Below are 16,504 nucleotides of genomic sequence, written 5' to 3'. Positions count from 1 at the left end.
GTGTCCTGTTCTCACCACCGGTCAGCAGAGGGAGCGGGGGCAGTTCCCAACCTCATGGAACCTGCTTCCAGTGTGGAAAAGGCCCTGTGGGAGTGGGCACCCTGAAGTGTCCTGTGCCAAGGGGAGAGGTGGTAAAAGGGGGCCTGTGACACTGTGCCTACCCAGGGGTCAGGTGAGGATGACCAATCGTTTCGTGAAGTTAACAGGGGCTGGGTCACTCCAACTCTCCCTATCCCAAAAGGGGCCCCAGAAACAAAACAAGCAGGGAGCAAGCAGAAGGTTATTATATACCATGCTTTTAATACAAACTTAAAAAAATCTGGAACAATATAAACTGTACAGATTTGATCAATCTTTTTGTTTTGTTTTTAAACTAAATCTCTAAACACACCAATGTTCCATTCCAAAATATTGCACAACATTCTGAATACAAAACGCTTGATTGTATTCCTCCTTCACTAAAGAAAACAAATTCATTACCCTGCTCCCCCGAGCTCCTCTCCATGTTGCCTCAGTGCCCCCCTTCCCATCCCCAGGGGTCAAACTAGAGAATCTACAGCTCACTGCATTGAGAAAAAGACATCATTCTGGACTAAAAGTTTACTTTCTTTACAAGACGATCCACCTTTTGACTTGTTCCTGGGAAAGAGGGGTAGAGAGAGAGAGGATGGGGAAAGGGGAGAAATAGGTTTTATTCTCCTCTTTTTTTATTTTAAAGTTTGTTTTTCCTGAAAAAATATCTTTCTCTCCTCTTAAGAAAAAATCTTGAAAAGAAAAAGATTACTTTTACGTTAGAAATATACATATATTATATATACCTCTTACATTTTACAAATGTAGCAAATTATTCAATACAAACGGACACCAAAAAATGTAAAAAATAAAAAAAAAAGTTTTCCTACGAAACCAGGTAAATTAGTGCAGACTTTTGTTTTGTTTTCTTAAAAAAGAAATAAAATTGAAGCAAAAATGCCTAGATTTGAGACAGACAGACTGAAGTGGGCCCAAGAGCCCAGCACAGGAGTCATGCTCCTGATCACACATTTTTCTTCGTATTTCAAAAGACACTAAGGGGTTGGTCTCCCCCTCCCGGATGTGGTGAGGAACAAGCCACCCAGGGTGTGGTGGGTGCCTGTGTGCATGAGTGGGGGAAGAGGGGCTGGAAGGGGGCATAAGGCAGCATCCAACCTTTCCCAGAGAGCAGCCTGGGCCTGTCACCTGTGCGGGAGCTGAGGGTAGGGAGAGGGTGGCCCACACTGGGCCGGCCCCTGAGAAGTCTAGGGGGGACAGACGGTGCCGGGCCGAGGAGCCAGGGCATCGCCCCGCGCGGGGAGGTAGAGCTGGTGCCCACTGTAGGGAGAGGAGGCTGGCAGCGGCTGTCTGGGCCGGACCTGCTGCCACAGCAGTTGCCCACTTGGGGTCGCTGGGGAGGAGAGGGTGGGGTGCCAAAGGCTTTGGTACTTTCTGGTGATGGGGGCCCTGATGCTACGTGCCCGCTTGCCAAAGCGTCATGGCGTGGAAGCTAGCCCACTAGGGTTGGGTCAAGGTAACTTCTCTCCAGCAGAGGTGGGGAGGGCTCTTCAAGAACCCAGACACGCCCCCTGCCGTGGCCAAGCGCCTGTCCAGCCCAGCCTGCTCGAGATCATTCCTCACAGCATCGGGCCCAGTGGGCCTGGGTCTGGCAGTGAGGGGATGGCAAGAGGTACCAAAAGGTTCTCAAGCAGGCAGGGGAAGAAATGTATTAAAGCAACATCTACAGCCAAAAGACGAAAGTCTCAATTCAAGGCTTTGGACTGCCCACTACAGGCACTGACCCAAAACTCCCACCCCCCACGGCGCTCAGGTGAGCGTTTCCCACCCTGGGCTAAGGTCACACAATAGGAGGGTCCGAGTCCAGGGACTTCTCTTAGGTATCAGAGGCTGGGTATTCCCTCAGCCCCTCACTGCTAACCTTTTTTTTTTTTTTGGTCAAAAACAAACAAAAGTGCAGATCCCTCCGCAGTCTGGAAACCAGTTCCTTCTGCAGCGCTTTCCTCTGGGAGCGTCAGGCTCAGCCACAGTCTCGCGCCGCCACGTGAAGCACCCCACAAAAGGACTGACAACCCACCCCCAGTGCATTCCCCACCCTCACACATAAATAAACACTTGCTGCAACCCGGAATCACATCCAGAGGGGAAGTTTCACATGGCTCGGAATCCTTTAAAACAGGAGAGCAAATCACGCACGCACGCATGCACACGCACACCTGCACTCACCCCACCTCCCTACCCACGAACTCAGGCCCAGGAAAGGAGGGGCTACATGAGAGAGCCACATGTGCCAATGGCTGGGTCTCCAGGGCCTCGGTGATGGTCTGGGCCAGGTGGGAATGGTGGCATGGGGCCACAGGACAGAGATGAAAGGGACACCAGACAGAGTCCTAACCTCCCTGGAGTCACAGACTTCAGCTCTAGGGGGAGGGTGGCAAGTAGCCAGCTGGCAGCTCCCTAGGGCCCAGGCCTGAGAGGAAGCGGGGGCTGGAGTCAGACCTATCTGGGTGGCAGGGCCCGAGAAGGCCTGCTGAGGTTGGATGGCTTTGAGTGAGAGGACAGCTGGTTGATGACGGCAGTGACACGGGGCAGTCTCTCCCTATTCTGAGGCCCCAGCCGCGGTTCTTCCTTCCCTGTGAGCTGGGACACACCAACCCTAAACCAGGCGTGTGAAGGAGGGAAGGAGGGAGGGTGGGAGGGAGGGAGGGAGCAGGGAGCAGCAATTCACATCTGGACCATTCTTAGCACAGGAAGCCACTAATTAAAGATGTTATATAGAAAACTACATGTAAAAAAGAAAAAAAGAAAAAGAAATATAAAACCCAAACCAACCAGATAAATCAGAGGCAGGCAGGAGAACAGCAGGGGGGCTGAGCTAAACACGGTTCGGTGCTTCAGGAGCCCCCTCCCACTCCATGCCTGGGCTGGATCTTGTTTCTAGAAGTTAGAGTGAGCAGATTGGAAATCTTTTTGTGTATTTTTCTTTTCCTCTTTTTTTTGGCCTTTCCTTTCCTTTCTCTTTTCTGTGGTCTTGGGTGCTCCTGGCCCCACGGGCAGGTGGGCGGTCAGTTGGCCAGCACGACGGGCTGAAACGGCTGGCTGGGATACTGCATGGTGTTCAGGTTGTAGCTGAGGCCTTCCACGAAGGGCGTCTTCTCCAAGAAGAGGCTGTTGGCGCCCCCTCCAAATACCTGGGCCATGTCGAAGCTGCTGCTGTTGCAGGTGCCAGCCCCACCGCCCCCGAAGGGGGCCGGGGTGCCACTGCCCTGGCCATCGGCCCCATCACAGAAGAGGCTGGGAGAGCCACCGCCGTTGTACACGAATTCCTTGGCATTGGGTGAGAGCTGGGACTGAGGGGCTGGGTTGGTGGCGATGAAGTTCAGTGAATGCAGAGACAGAGAGAGGCTCTTCTGCTTCAGCAGGCTGTTGGTGGGAGAGCGGGCCATGCGGGGCTGCTGCGGGGGGATCTGCTGGCCATTTGCCCCGCCCCCGGCCCCCCCACCCCCACCCGCTGCCCCGCCCCCCTTCTTCATCTTGGTGGAGCCAAACTTGGTGGCTGCGAAGGAGGCGGTGGTGAAAGTGATGGGCTGAGTGGAGCGGGGCATGAAGGTGGGGCTGGGCGACTGGCCAAAGGACGGTGACGGGGAGTTGGACAGGGAGCTGTCCTGGCTGCCGATGGGCACAAACACCTGGGCATCGGGATTGAAGCTGCTCTTGATCTCCTTGTCCAGCTCTGGGGCAACACAGCCCTCGCTGTCATCCAGGTAGAGCACTTTCACAGCCCCCTTCTCACCAATCTGGTAGGACACCTCGAAAGGGTCGATCCAGACGCTCAGCTCCTCGGGCACGTTGGCCCGCACATCCTCCACCGCCAGCCCACTCCGCTTGGCAGCCAGCTCCACCACGGGGTCCACTATCTCCCCGATGTGGACACAGCGGAAGCCAGAGCCCTTCAGTGGCTTGTCAGGGTACCAGTGGCCTTCATATTTCTTTTTCAAGAGTCGCTCTAGCTCCTCACCAAACAGGTCTGCCCGGCGCCGGGGCAGCTTGTTGTACAGGTAGGAGATGATGAAGTTCAGGGCCACTTTGATCTCCAGCTGCATCGTCCTTTCCTAGGCAGAGAATCAGCACAGGCACGTGCACAAGCCAAGGACAGTGGTAGGAAATGTAAGGTGGGCAGCCTTGGGCTCCAGACAACGCTGAAAAATGAGAAAGAAAGGCTTCATGAGTAGATATGCAGAAAGCCAGGGGGGATCAGACAGAAAAGCACCAACTTTGGATCACATGGCCCCAGGGTCCCATTTCTGCTCCACTAGTGACAGGTTTATATGTGTGACTGTGGGAAAGTCACTTTTTGCTGAGCCTTAGTTTCATCAGTAACATGAAATTTTAGTCGGCACTTGATAAATATTTTTAAGTACTTCTAAAGAAATAGGGGTACTGTGGTTTCCACTATTTTGAGACTTCAGGTCACTTTATGAGTGACACCAAAAAAATTGAGCTCCTAAATCAGATGGAGAAGGGAAGGCTCTTGCTAACTTGTCTCTGCAATATCTCGGTGAAGTCCCACCCCCAAACTGTCGCAGGCCAAGACAGGAGTTTAAAATCTTTAGTTTCAACCCCTTAAATGGAAAGGGATACAGGTCACTGAACAGGAAGCAGCACTGCCAACTTTTCACGGGAGGCTGGGACTCCAATCACATCCAATTTGTTATCCTGAACTGCCTGGGTGTGCGTGTGCTCTGGCTCACTCTGGGTTTGCAGAGCTGATTCTTTTGCAGAACAGTGTAACCAAGGCGAGCATTTCCATCCAGACAGCCTCCAAGAATGGAGACTGGGGCATGATCCCCAGGAAAAAGTCAAGACCTATCACAATCAGAGGCATGGACCAACAAGGAAACTACTGACTAGGGGCTGCCCTAGGGAAGCAGAGGAAAGGAGAGGGAAACGGGCCCTGTAGGCCAACAAAGCCTTAAGAGCAGTACTGGTGTGGCCTGAGGGAAATCTCTATAGTTTCTGGCTAGAGTGTAGGTGATGAGGCGGGCAGAGAGAAGAAATTTTCCATCACCCTACAGCCTCCAGCTGGGGACCCATCATCACTCAGTCTCCCAGGGACTGTCTGACCACCTGTCCTTGGCACCAGACCAGATTTATCACGTGTTTGGAGATCCCTGGAGAGGAGGCAGCCCAACATAAACACTCAGCTTGTTATTTTGGGATTCTCTCACAGCCAGATCCACAGAGGTCAAAAAGGTTTATTCCTGAGGTCTGCACCAGCCTCATTTCTCAGGAAGATGATCTGTGAGGTCCTGAGAGCCAGTGATCCTAATTGCCTCACTTTCTCCAAAAGGACAGATCCAGGCTCATGACATGGGAGAACTGAACTGAAAAGGGCCATCTTTGAGGGCTGACAGAGCCAGAACATGTTCCTAACCAGACCTCTGGGTGAGAATGTGCTGCTGAGCTCAGCACAGAGACAAGACTGATTCACGATCCGTCAAGGCCATCTTTTGTCCCTGGAGCTGGATTTTGATTAAAATCCCTTCTGGGTCCAGCACACAGTATCCAGGTGCTAATTCTAGGCTTGAGGATCTTGAGCTTTCTGAACACCTGACCCAACTCGCTACACTGTAATTCTAAGGCCTGGGACCATGGCTCCCCAGGGCGTTTCAAGGATGGAATCCTCAGGCAAAGCTCTCCGGGGTGAATATCAGAGAAAACGCACTGGGTTAATGTGGAGTATCTGATGACACTGGCCATGTCTAGCCCCACCCTCACTTCAGGTCTGAGTAGACAAAGGGTCACGTGGGGCATCAAAAGTAGTGCCACGAGCATGGCCTCTCCTGAGCCCTCCACAGGGAGGCTCAGGATTCAGGTGACTCTTTTCTCCCCATCTATCCCAGCCTCCAATACAGACAATCTCCACGTGTCTTCAGATGTCTATTCCTGGTCGCCAAAGATCAATTCCAGGGTCCTTCTAGGTTTAAAGAGAAGAAGAATGATAAAGATAAGGAGCTTTCTGTTTTTGAGGATTGGATTCATCACCAGATGCAAAGATAGCCACCAGGACCATGGGCCTCCCCTCAAGAACGAAGGTCTGTAAGGGCCACAGTGGCCCACTAGAAGTGTCCAACACACAGGAGACTAAATAGTTGTAAAGAAAGTTGGCACTGGTTCCTAAGAATGGGCCTGGAGTTAAAGACAGTGTCTTCAAAGTATTTTTGAAAAGTAAAACTTGAACATGACATATGACCCTTCTCCCAAGGCACCACATGGCCTCTTGGCATGCCACACGGTCCAAAGGGCTCCTGCACCCTGCTATGCCTTCTCAAACTCTGCTGCGTAACTGCCTTCTAAATCACCTCCCCTGAACAGTTCAGCCTCAGAATGGGAGCATTTTAAATGCAGGCCAAAGTCATTGGGAAATAAGCCTCCCACCCCAAAATACAATAGAATCACTGTCATCAGCCCTGTCTAGCTAACCATTTTCTGCAGCATTAGCAACTAAAGCTGCACGCCAGGGGTTTCCCTGGTGGCGCAGTGGTTAAGAATCCACCTGCCAATGCACGGGATACGGGTTCGAGCCCTGGTCTGGGAAGATCCCACATGCTGCAGAGCAACTAAGCCTGTGCGCCACAACTACTGAGCCTGCGCTCTAAAGCCCACGAGCCACAGATACTGAGCCCGCGTGCCACAACTACTGAAGCCCGTGAGCCTAGAGCCCGTGCTCCACAACGAGAGAAGCCACCGCAATGAGAAGCCCGCGCACTGCAATGAAGAGTAGCCCCCGCTCGCCACAACTAGAGAAAGCCTGCGCACAGCAACGAAGACCCAACGCAGCCAAAAATAAATAAATAATAAATAAATAAATTTATTAAAAAAAAAAAAGCAGCACACCAATTTATACCTCAGTGATGCTGCTGCACAAATCAGAAGTAGATAATGCCACCTTCGCTTCTTCAATTGGAGAACAGGCCAGGCCAGATGGCTGTGGGGTGGAACCTTACAAAAACGCCGGACAACCAGAATGAGATTTTCTGCTCTAGCAGCTCAGGCTCTAATTTTGACTTCAAGAAGCTTACGGAACAGAGGATTAAAGCACTGGTGCTGTCTTTAACTAAAGATAGGAGTGACCACTCACATCAGTTTGTTCATTTTTTAAAGGCTATTGGACAAATTCTAGAGCTTATATATTAAATATTCATACAATGTGGTAAAATTAGATAGCTTAAAAATAACCACCCTTCAATAAAAGGAACAAGTAGATTCAAGTTAAGCCGCAGGAGAGGACTCAAAGACTTTCTCCAACCCTGACTCAGGCACAAAAGGCCAGAAATGTGGCAAAAAGAAAAAAAAAGGCTAAGTGCTTAACAACAGCAAAATCTACCTTTTGTCAATATATTAAAAGGTTGCAAATATGAGAGTAAAATTCTGTCCCCTTTTATTTAGAATCTTATCCTCCTTCATTTGCTTTACTTCCAGCAACAAAGTTCATCCTGGATTCAGATCTCTGTGTTGAGTTTTAAAGGAGTAAGTGCTCAAGAGAATGTCAAAAAAGGGGGAAGAAAGAAGCTGGAAGGAGGCTGCAAGTCAACGATATGGTAAATGGAGACGCCACAGAACTTCTGACAAAAACTCGAAGGACGGTTTTTAGGAAGAAAAAGTTGTTTTAAAGGGGAAAAGGAGGGATAGTGAGGGAACCCACTGGGCCCCCAAACCCTGAGCACCTGTAAAATATTCAGGCACCTCAAGCCTTAACATCCAAATCATAGGACAATCAAGCACTACCAGATTCAAATGAGTGTGGAAAGAGGACTCAGGGTCCTCAATTTTGACAAGACCAGTAGGTGTCACAGACCGGGTGCTGGGCAGTGGGAGCCCGGCTCTGGCGGGACAGGGGGTGGCCCCACCACACTGGTCGCGGAGGCAGACGGGTGGGTGTGGTTGAAAGGCTACCAGGACTTGTGCCAACTGACTGCACCACCCCGCCCAGTGTCCCACACCATCTCCCCGAAACATGGCCTGTGCAAGCCCAAGTCTGACTACAAGACTCCCTCCGACTAAGAGGGCCCTTTTGGGAATTCCCTGGCGGTCCAGTGGTTAGGACTCCATGCTCTGACTGCCGACGGCCTGGGTTCCATCCCCGGTTGGGAACTAAGATCCCACAAAACCCCGCTGGGCGGCCAAAAAAAAAAAAAAGGCCCTTTCTAGGGCTCTCCAGCTTCCTCTGAAGCCAGGAAGACTTGACTGAACCCCAACATACACGGGGAGGCCGGGGGCAAAGGTGCGCTCTGCACTCTGGGAATTGTAGTCTTCAGAAACCTCACGCTCGGGTCGGAGCAAACGACCTACTTTCTCTGCACACTACACTTCCCTGCGTACTTTGCGAAGACTCAGCCGGGGAACTACGCATGCCCGGTAAGGGGAGGTGGCGGAGGGTGGGAGAACCGAGGAAAAGTTTCCGATGCACATGCGCGCTGTGGCAGACTGGCGCCCCCTCCCCCTCCCCCGCCCACCGCCTAATACATTTTTATATAAATTCTACCCATAAGGCCTACTCCCCGTATTGTGTCGCCCACCATATCCAGGTCTCGGCTTCCCAAAAAACTGAACTTTTCTTTCTTCCTCTCTCTTCACTGCCTCGCAAGACCGTTGAATTAACGAACAGCTTCTAATGAGTATTTTCTGGGTGAACGCGGTAGGCTGGGATAGATAGGAGTCACATCCCTCCCCCTCCCCAACCCCCTGCCACTTAATCTGTATTCCTTGGGCTGGGTGGTTTCCCTTTGGAGTTGCCGTAGGGACGGTGGATTCAAAGAGAAAAGAGCCTTTTCACTTAACGACCAGCGGGCTCTGCTGTAGCACCTCACAACCAGGAATGGAACGGCAGGAATAAACCCAGTTCTCCCGTCCTCTCGGCCAAAGAAATTCCCAGTTTTAAGCTGCGGGGAGGCGCTGGGCCGACAATCAGAAGGCCCGACGCCAGCAGGGCCCAAACCTCACCCCTCTTCTAATCCAAGTCCGAGTAACCAGACCCGGCTAGGTAATGGGAAAGAGTTCCGGGCAGGGAAGGAAAAACTACATCTGACAACATTTTCTAATACTTAAAATTATTTGTGAGTCTCCTCCCACTGCAAGGCCTGCTCTATTGACCAGACTTAGCAGATCCTCGGCAAAGCTCCCCTGCAGGGTGTTAAACCTCCCTAATCCTTCCTCCCACACAAGCTTCTCTCCCCCCCCGCTTAAGAGGGGGATGGGGGCAGGCACCCAAGAAAGCAATAGGGGTGTTTTTCTGCTGTTAAATCAAAGATGAGGGACCCACTCCCAGGGTAGCGTGGGTAGGAAGAAGAAAAAAAAGGTTAGATACTGAGCAGACACCCGGGACCCCGCTCGGCTAGCCCACGAGTTGACGCCTACTGTGTGGGGTTCTGGTTCCTCTAGGGGGTGGGAAAGGGCTGCCAGCTGCCCCTCCTCTCTCTGTTCCCTCCTCCTCCCCCTCCCTTTCTGGTCAAGGGCACAGTCCATCCTCTGGACAGGAGCTTAGGAGTAAGGCTCTTCCTCCCAGGCACCTCACCAGGGTCAACCAGAATCCACTCACTGATGCTGCTGTAAGGGTACTTTTTTCCGCCCAGTTTTCCCATAAAACACTAACGAGGATAAAGAGCTCAAGCCAAATGGTAATTTCTGGCTCGGCAGCCAGAGGACAGTCACCACTGACCGGTCCAAAAGGGGGGTGTCCACCCTCCATCCCTCAGGCTCCACAGGGCCAAAAATAAACCCTATTAATTATTACCACCCTCTTTCCCCGCACACGGGAAAAGCAGAAAAACAAGGCCTGGATCCCCTTCCTTCTTCTGATTTTATTTAATGGTGGTGGGAATTACGTTTTCGCGGGGAACGAGGAAAATCTAGCGACTCTCTAGGATATGAAGAACGGAGGGAAAAGGGAGGAAATGCACCGCACCCAGAAGGTGGCCACACTTGGAACAGGGAAAGAAAGGGGCTCTGGGATACCCCAGGATGAGAGCACACGTGAGGAAAAGAGCACGGGGAAAAGGTGGGGTCCAGTGGGGAGGTGGAAGGGGAAAGGAAAATGTTGGCCAGGTGTAAAGGGGGGGCGACAGCAACGTGGAGCGTCCACCAAAGCGGAGAGCGGGAGGGGGGCGGGGGTGGGGGAAGGCGTCGGGCCTGTTGGGTCTCGGGGGGGGCCCCCCGCCCGCACGCCCCCCACTCACTCACTCGGGTCTCCGCGGCGGCGGGGCGGTGTGCCGGCCGCGGGGCGGCTTCTTCCTCCAGGGCGGTCCTGGGCGCGGGGCGGAGGTCGCTCTCCCTTCTCGGGAGCCGATGTGTCCTTTTTTTCGTTGAGGATGGGGGAGCGAGTGAGGGGGTATGGGCTATGACTCTCAATAATAATTTTTTCAGCTTTTTGGAGGTCGAGCTCAGCGGCGGGGGACAGAAGGCGGGCGGGCCGGCCGGCGGCGACGGCACGGGGATGGAGGACCGGAGGGTGGCTCGTGTCGCGGGGCGGAAGACGGTCCCGGCTGTGGCCAGCGGACGGTCTTGCCCTTCTGGCCCCGCGTCGTCCGAGCCACTCGCTTCTCTCCGCCGACAACCTACACCTTCCCGCGCCCCGGTCCGAAGTGAGCAAAGTCAATGAAAAGTTTCACCCTTAGCAACCCTGCGCACGGATCCGGCTTCCCCACCCCTGCGTGATGCGTCCCTCCGCCCTGCAGGGGCGGGGCCGAGCGCCGGGCCGGGACTACTTCCCAGCCGGCGGACTGCTTAACCCTTCAGGGCTCGCGGCGCGCGGCTCCGAATGGAATCCGTGGGTGCCCGGCCACCGCCCTCGTCCCACCCTCGGGCGGCCGCCCTGTTTGTCTCATCACTCAGATCCCGGCTCAAACGTTTGCTGCTTCTGGCCGGCCTGTGTAACGCGGTCCGCCTTCCCTCCCCATCACGACGCTGCTTCGCAGTTATTTTCTTCATGTCCCAAGCCACTCAAATCGTGCTCATCGTGTTAGGTGTTTCCCTAGGTAGACAGCGAGCTCGGGAGGGCAGGGGCCTGGCCTGGGACTCAGTTGCTCACTTTAGGTGTGTTGGCTGAATGGATGTCGCGGGGAAGGGAGTTTTCCCGCTGTATCTTCGGCCCTGCACCTGCCCCGGCGCCGACGGTTCGTATGCTCGTCCGAACCGTCCCCGCAGGCCACCTCGGCGAGTCGCTCCAGCTCTGGAACTCTGACCGTCCGACCTTCCCCGTGGCGCTCGCACCGCCCCAGATACGGTCTCTTCGCGGGTGGGGGAGCTGAGGGGACGACTCGAACTCTGTAAAGGTTTCGGACCTCTATCAACGCGGCTTAGCCCGAATCTTCCGAGCTCCTCGTGCCTCGTTGGGGGACGCGTAACGTCGAGGGAAGGGCGAGGGGGAAACCTGGGCCCGGGCAGAGCGGGAGGAAGAGGGGGCGAGGAGAGGCCGAACGGCCAGGAAAAGGAGCTGAGCGACACATGAACCTTCACGCTTGCCGCCTCTGGCGCCCGTTAACCTCGCGGCGCGGACAGGGCCAGCGCCGGTTCCGCTCAGGCGCGCGAGCCCGTCCCCTGCCCGCTCCGGGCGGGGCTCAGCCCCTCTGCGGACGCACCCGTGGTTTCTCCCAGGTCGGCGACCCTCACTAAGGGCCACCAGAGCCACATTTCTTCTAGTAACAGCCCCCGCCGGCGGGGGTGGCGCCTGCCCGTGCTAGAGGCGCCGCGCTTGCGCACCCGACGGTCCCTCGGGCGGCTGACCCAGGTTCGCCGAACCCGGCACCCTCGCGCGCTCGGCGCCCCCGGCCCGGGCTATGGCAACGCGGGCCACTCGGCTACTTTGTGACTGTGCGGGGCGCGGAGTTGAAGGTAGGGAGGCCTGTGCCCAGTGAGGTCATAGGCTGACTGGACTGCCAGGTGGTAAAGCCCGGGGCCGCTGGGAGCTTGCGCCTGAAGTCTTCCCATCCCTTCTTCAATCGGCCATTCCCCAACTCTCCCCACCCCCGGCCTTTATTTTCATTCCAGACGGTTCCAGCCCAACAGCCGCCAAACCCACGTGGGATGGCGAGATGCGAAAGTTTCCAGCTACGAACGGTTTGCAGTTTTTTTTTTTTTTTTTTCCTTGATCACTTTTTTTGGCAAGGGCAGAGAGCAACGGTAGCGTGCGGGTTTAAATGCGCTTTCTTTGCTGTAGAGAAACGCTGGACTGGAGGGCAAACTCCAAGGGGACAGAAAAGGGGAGGGAGCCTGAGCCCGAGAGCTCCCATCCCCCACACTCTGAGCGCTTCAGCCCCTGGGGCACCTCAAGGGACTACTTGCTTGTGCGTCAGCGAGTGCCAGAGCGTCACACACACGCTCCCTCCCCCTAGCCCCACTCCGCCCCTCCCCTTCTTTTTCCTTCTTCACCTCGTTCCCCTCCCCTTCCCTTCTCCTCCCCTCCCCTCCTCTCTCCTCCCCTCGCGTCGCGAGTTCCAACGGGGCAGCGAGACCCAGCCGACTCAGGGTGCCAGAGTACTGGAGAGCTAAAAATATAACCGGTACGTTAGCAACAGCCTTCCCATTGGTGGGGAAGAGGGAGCGGCAGCATCTGATTGGGTGTTCGATCCAACCTCTAAGACGGGGAAGTGGGGGCCGAGAGCCAAGGAGCGTGGCCCTTAGGGAGAGTGCGTTTGCGCATTGGGGCATTGCAAGGGATGCTGGTATTTGTAGTCATTTATTAGAGGCAGCTGTGGAAATAGGTGGGTTTGAATCCCAGTTCCGCCACCAACTGTTTTATCTTGATTTAATGGCAACAAATCTCTTTACATCATCAAACCTGTTTTCTCATCCTTAAAATGGAGATCGTGCGGGGATTAAATATGATACTGTATGTAAAGCCTGTCTCAAATAGGTACTATTCTTAATTAAAAGTCACCGTTCTGGCCAAATTGCATCCTACATGTGCTGTGCTCAGTTCATTGTGTATTTCCCAATAGGAAACCTTACAAGACAGGATGAGAATGGTGAGGGTGAGTTGAAACGAATTCTCCTAGGGTATCACAGGAAGGAGGGATGGAGTCCATATAAGTAGATAAAGGGTATACATTTCCTACCGTTCACTGCAGGCTGTGGGAGAGCGGAGTGAATCCCTGGAAGGAAGGTGTTGAATCTTTGCGCGTTCCTATATTTATTCGAATCTCCCCTGCAGTGCTGAAAACACACCAGCCTTGAGCAATATCACTGAAACAAAACTGAGAAATCCAGCTTCCTTGGTAAATGGCATTCCTGGGTAAAGGGTTAGCATATAAATAGGAAAAAATAAAATAGAGGGGGAAAAAGGTAATCACCATTCTTAACTGCTGATGTCTCCATTTATCATGCGGTGAGGAGGACGTTTTTTCTCTCCCCAACGTGTGATTTCATCTTGCCAGGGCTTAATTGTGAGCTGAATTCCTACTCAAGCATTCCAGAGTCCCCTCCCATTTGGAATAATCATACGTTGAAAGGCATACGCTTTGTTTTCAAAATGGTGAGCTTCAGGAGTAAGCGTGTGCTTGGGGAGAGGGTGGAGGCAGCTCCCCTGTCTGAGAGTAAGCAAGTTATGCCAGATGTTTTGTTGTGACAAGTCAGGCTAGTCATAATTAGCCTCAATTAACTCTCAGGGGTGAGTCACTCTCTCATATACACATGTTGGGGTGAGAAATTTTGTAGTTTCTTTTAAGTTATCCAAGAAAATAGTTTCTCAGTTTGATTCTTCAGATCCACTCCTCCAACTGGGCAGGAGCAAAGACAGCCACAACAGAAATTAGCTTTGGAGAAGAGTGATTGGATGGATGCCAAGGGCAAACGATTTGCTATGTATTGACCTGATGTGAGTGAATTCTAGTAAACAAGGTAAGTGAACAAACCTGTCTTTGGCTAAGGCACTAAAACTACCGTGTTCAAAGAAAGTATCATTGTAGCCTTGGTGGTGGCAGAGAGGCCACTTGGGGATAGAGTTGATAAGGAACTGAATAACTGGGAAAAGATGGGAACTGGAGACCTTTTTTTTTTTTTTTTAAAGGCAGGAAAATTCCAACCAAGGCAAAGAATCTTTCACCTTTATGTCCTTGCTTCAAACTTTAAAGAGCTACAGGTCAAAATATAGTGACATACAATCTCTTTGAAATTTAGTCAGTTGAATTTGATTCCCTGGGAAGTTAATTTTCTTAATTTAGAAGCTGCTAATTGGCAGGCCAAGGTCCACATCTGGTGGATGTATTGCCTTGGCATATACTGACACATTAAAATTTCAAAAATGAGTTGACAGGGACTTCCCTGGTGGTCCAGTGGTTAAGACTTCACCTTTCAATGCAGGGGGGGGGGGTGTCCGATCCCTGGTCGGGGAGCTAAGATCCCACAAGCCTCGGGGCCAAAAAACCAAAACATAAAAAAACAAAAGCAGAAGCAATATTGTAACAAGTTCAATAAAGACTTTAAAAATGGTCCCCATCCAAAAAAAAAAATGAGTTGGCAACACTTAAAACTTGGGAGATTGCACAAAAATATCTTAATTTGCCACTTGTCCTAAATTCAAAAGATCTGTTAACACTGGGTATTCAAGCTGGCAATTGTCTGGACTTGAACAGCAACTGTCTTCTCTAGACAGGGCCTGTGCTCTCTGATTCCAAGGTCCCTACCACTCCCTATTGTCCCCCAGACACTGAGGCCCAGTGCCACATACCGTTGATCATCATGCTTTTCTTTTTTCTTGGCGGCAACGCTCGGCATATGGGATCTTAGTTCCCTAACTGGGGGTGGAACCCGTGACCCCTGCAATGGAAGGGCAGAGTCTTAACCACTGGGCCGCCAGGGAAGTCCCACCCCTCCCTTTTAATCACTTATATTACTCACCCAGACTCCTGAATTTGTGACCCCTTTTTTTTTCTTTTTTAGAACAGAATAAATTGAAAATACTGTACACACAGTAAATGTTTCATGAAATTTTTGTTATACATATGTACTAGGCATGAGAGATTGTTGTGGGGTATGGTGCATCTGGAAGCATTCAAGAGATGTTAGGCGCTTAGAAGGAAAAGGTACAGACTTGGCTGGATGATGTGACGGTGGTGGAATGGTATTTCAAACAAAGGAAATAGAGAGCCAAGAAGATGGGCTGTGTGTGAGGAATTCCCTTCAGCTGCCTAATGAACAGCAGAGAATGAATAGAGGAAAACCTGAGGGATAGGGAAGAGAGGGAACCATATGGAGGATCTTCAATGCTAGAACTTAAATGTTTATCTATGAAGTAAAGGCCCATTGTAAAAGAGCTACCATTTATGATGTGAAGCCTTCTCAGTAAGGGTCAGGCACTTACGAGGTCATATTTAATCCTTACAACCCAAAGAGGGAGGCATTAATATCCTTATTTAATAGATAAGAAAAAAAAAAGCACCGAAAACCTCACTAAAGGTCAATAGCAGATTAGAATTCAAATACAGGACCGATTATAAAGCCCACACATTTCTCTTTATACTTTTTTTTCTTTTGAGCAAGAGCACATGTAAAGTGCAATGTTTAAAGGAGATTAAATTACCATATGTGTACAGAGTATATCTGAGAAGCTGGAAGACACCCATCCTTTTTAGATCCTAGAAATGAATGTATCAAACACTGAATACTTAATAATCATAAACCCAGGAAATGGAACCACTTTCTTAGACTATGATGAGTTCAGTTATTTCAACTAGACCTGTGTAGGTAGTGCTTATTTCAACAATGGAGAAAAGCAATAATTTTTAAGCCCATTCTGATTTTTTGTGGCCATACACAGTTGGCTGAGATCATTATTCTAATTCTTTTCACAGAACTATATACTATTAGAGGTTAAAATTCAGCTTGTAAGCAATGTTTTCCCAATAGAGAATTTAGTATTATCATTATTCTAATTTTTAAAACTGAAAAGGACTTACTCTAAAGTCCAAGGTAGAGGATAACTAAGGATTTGAACTTGAACGCTGTTTATCTAAGGCGTTTTTAACTTATTCGTTGTATTGTATCATTCTCTTGGCCTCAGAGAGCAAACAAATGGAGAATGGGATTATAAAATTAGGTGACAGAGGAACAGAGTTCAGCAGAATTCACCGGACTGAGGTTGAACTTGTCCTGTTGCTTATCAGTGTGGAAATCCTACCGCACATTAAATTTTAAGCTCCCTTGCAAGAACTTTTAGAGGCATACACACTAAGACTCACAGAGCACAGTTAAGGTGGTGTTTTGCTGAAAGTAAGGAGTAGCTTTTCAAACATCTGGAGATGCAAGATGTTATGTGTACCAAGGTGGTTAATAAATGTTTTTTTTGGCGGGGGGACCATACCACGTGGCATGTGGGATCTTAGTTCTCCCACCAGGGATTGAACCTGTGCCCCCTGCATTGGAAGCACAGAGTCTGAACCACTGCCAGGGAAGTCCCAATAAACAAATTTTAGAAATTGAT

The 16,504-nt window shown here is 51.3% G+C and overlaps 1 protein-coding gene and 1 long non-coding RNA gene across 3 annotated transcripts; one reads left to right on the top strand and one right to left on the bottom strand.

Annotated features, from left to right (window-relative positions):
• Positions 1 to 280: 280 nt before the first annotated feature.
• On the bottom strand, positions 281 to 10,686 carry TOB2 (transducer of ERBB2, 2). Of its 2 annotated transcripts, none has more exons than XM_061204509.1 (2): positions 10,266 to 10,686; positions 281 to 4,229 (listed from the first exon to the last, which is right to left on the bottom strand). In XM_061204509.1, the coding sequence occupies exon 2, from the start codon at positions 4,131 to 4,133 to the stop codon at positions 3,096 to 3,098; it is 1,038 nt and encodes a 345-aa protein (XP_061060492.1). In that variant the 5' UTR covers positions 4,134 to 4,229; positions 10,266 to 10,686; the 3' UTR covers positions 281 to 3,095. The 2 variants fall into 2 exon arrangements, with proteins under 2 accessions (XP_061060492.1, XP_061060491.1); XM_061204508.1 differs by having other exon boundaries at positions 10,270 to 10,686.
• A 758-nt stretch (positions 10,687 to 11,444) lies between these two features.
• Positions 11,445 to 13,058, top strand: LOC133100441 (uncharacterized). The gene is made up of 3 exons (XR_009702486.1): positions 11,445 to 11,919; positions 12,076 to 12,144; positions 13,026 to 13,058. It is a non-coding gene; the product is annotated as an uncharacterized LOC133100441 (long non-coding RNA).
• The last annotated feature ends 3,446 nt before the right edge of the window (positions 13,059 to 16,504 follow it).

Source organism: Eubalaena glacialis, chromosome 11 (genome assembly GCF_028564815.1).
Source record: "Eubalaena glacialis isolate mEubGla1 chromosome 11, mEubGla1.1.hap2.+ XY, whole genome shotgun sequence".
Lineage (NCBI taxonomy): Eukaryota > Metazoa > Chordata > Mammalia > Artiodactyla > Balaenidae > Eubalaena > Eubalaena glacialis.
This window is presented reverse-complemented; position numbering and strand designations above follow the sequence as displayed.

What these genes read in the sequence shown, in the direction of transcription:
- TOB2 (XM_061204509.1), bottom strand. Translation starts at nt 4,133, where the DNA reads ATGCAGCTGGAGATCAAAGTGGCCCTGAACTTCATCATCTCCTACCTG.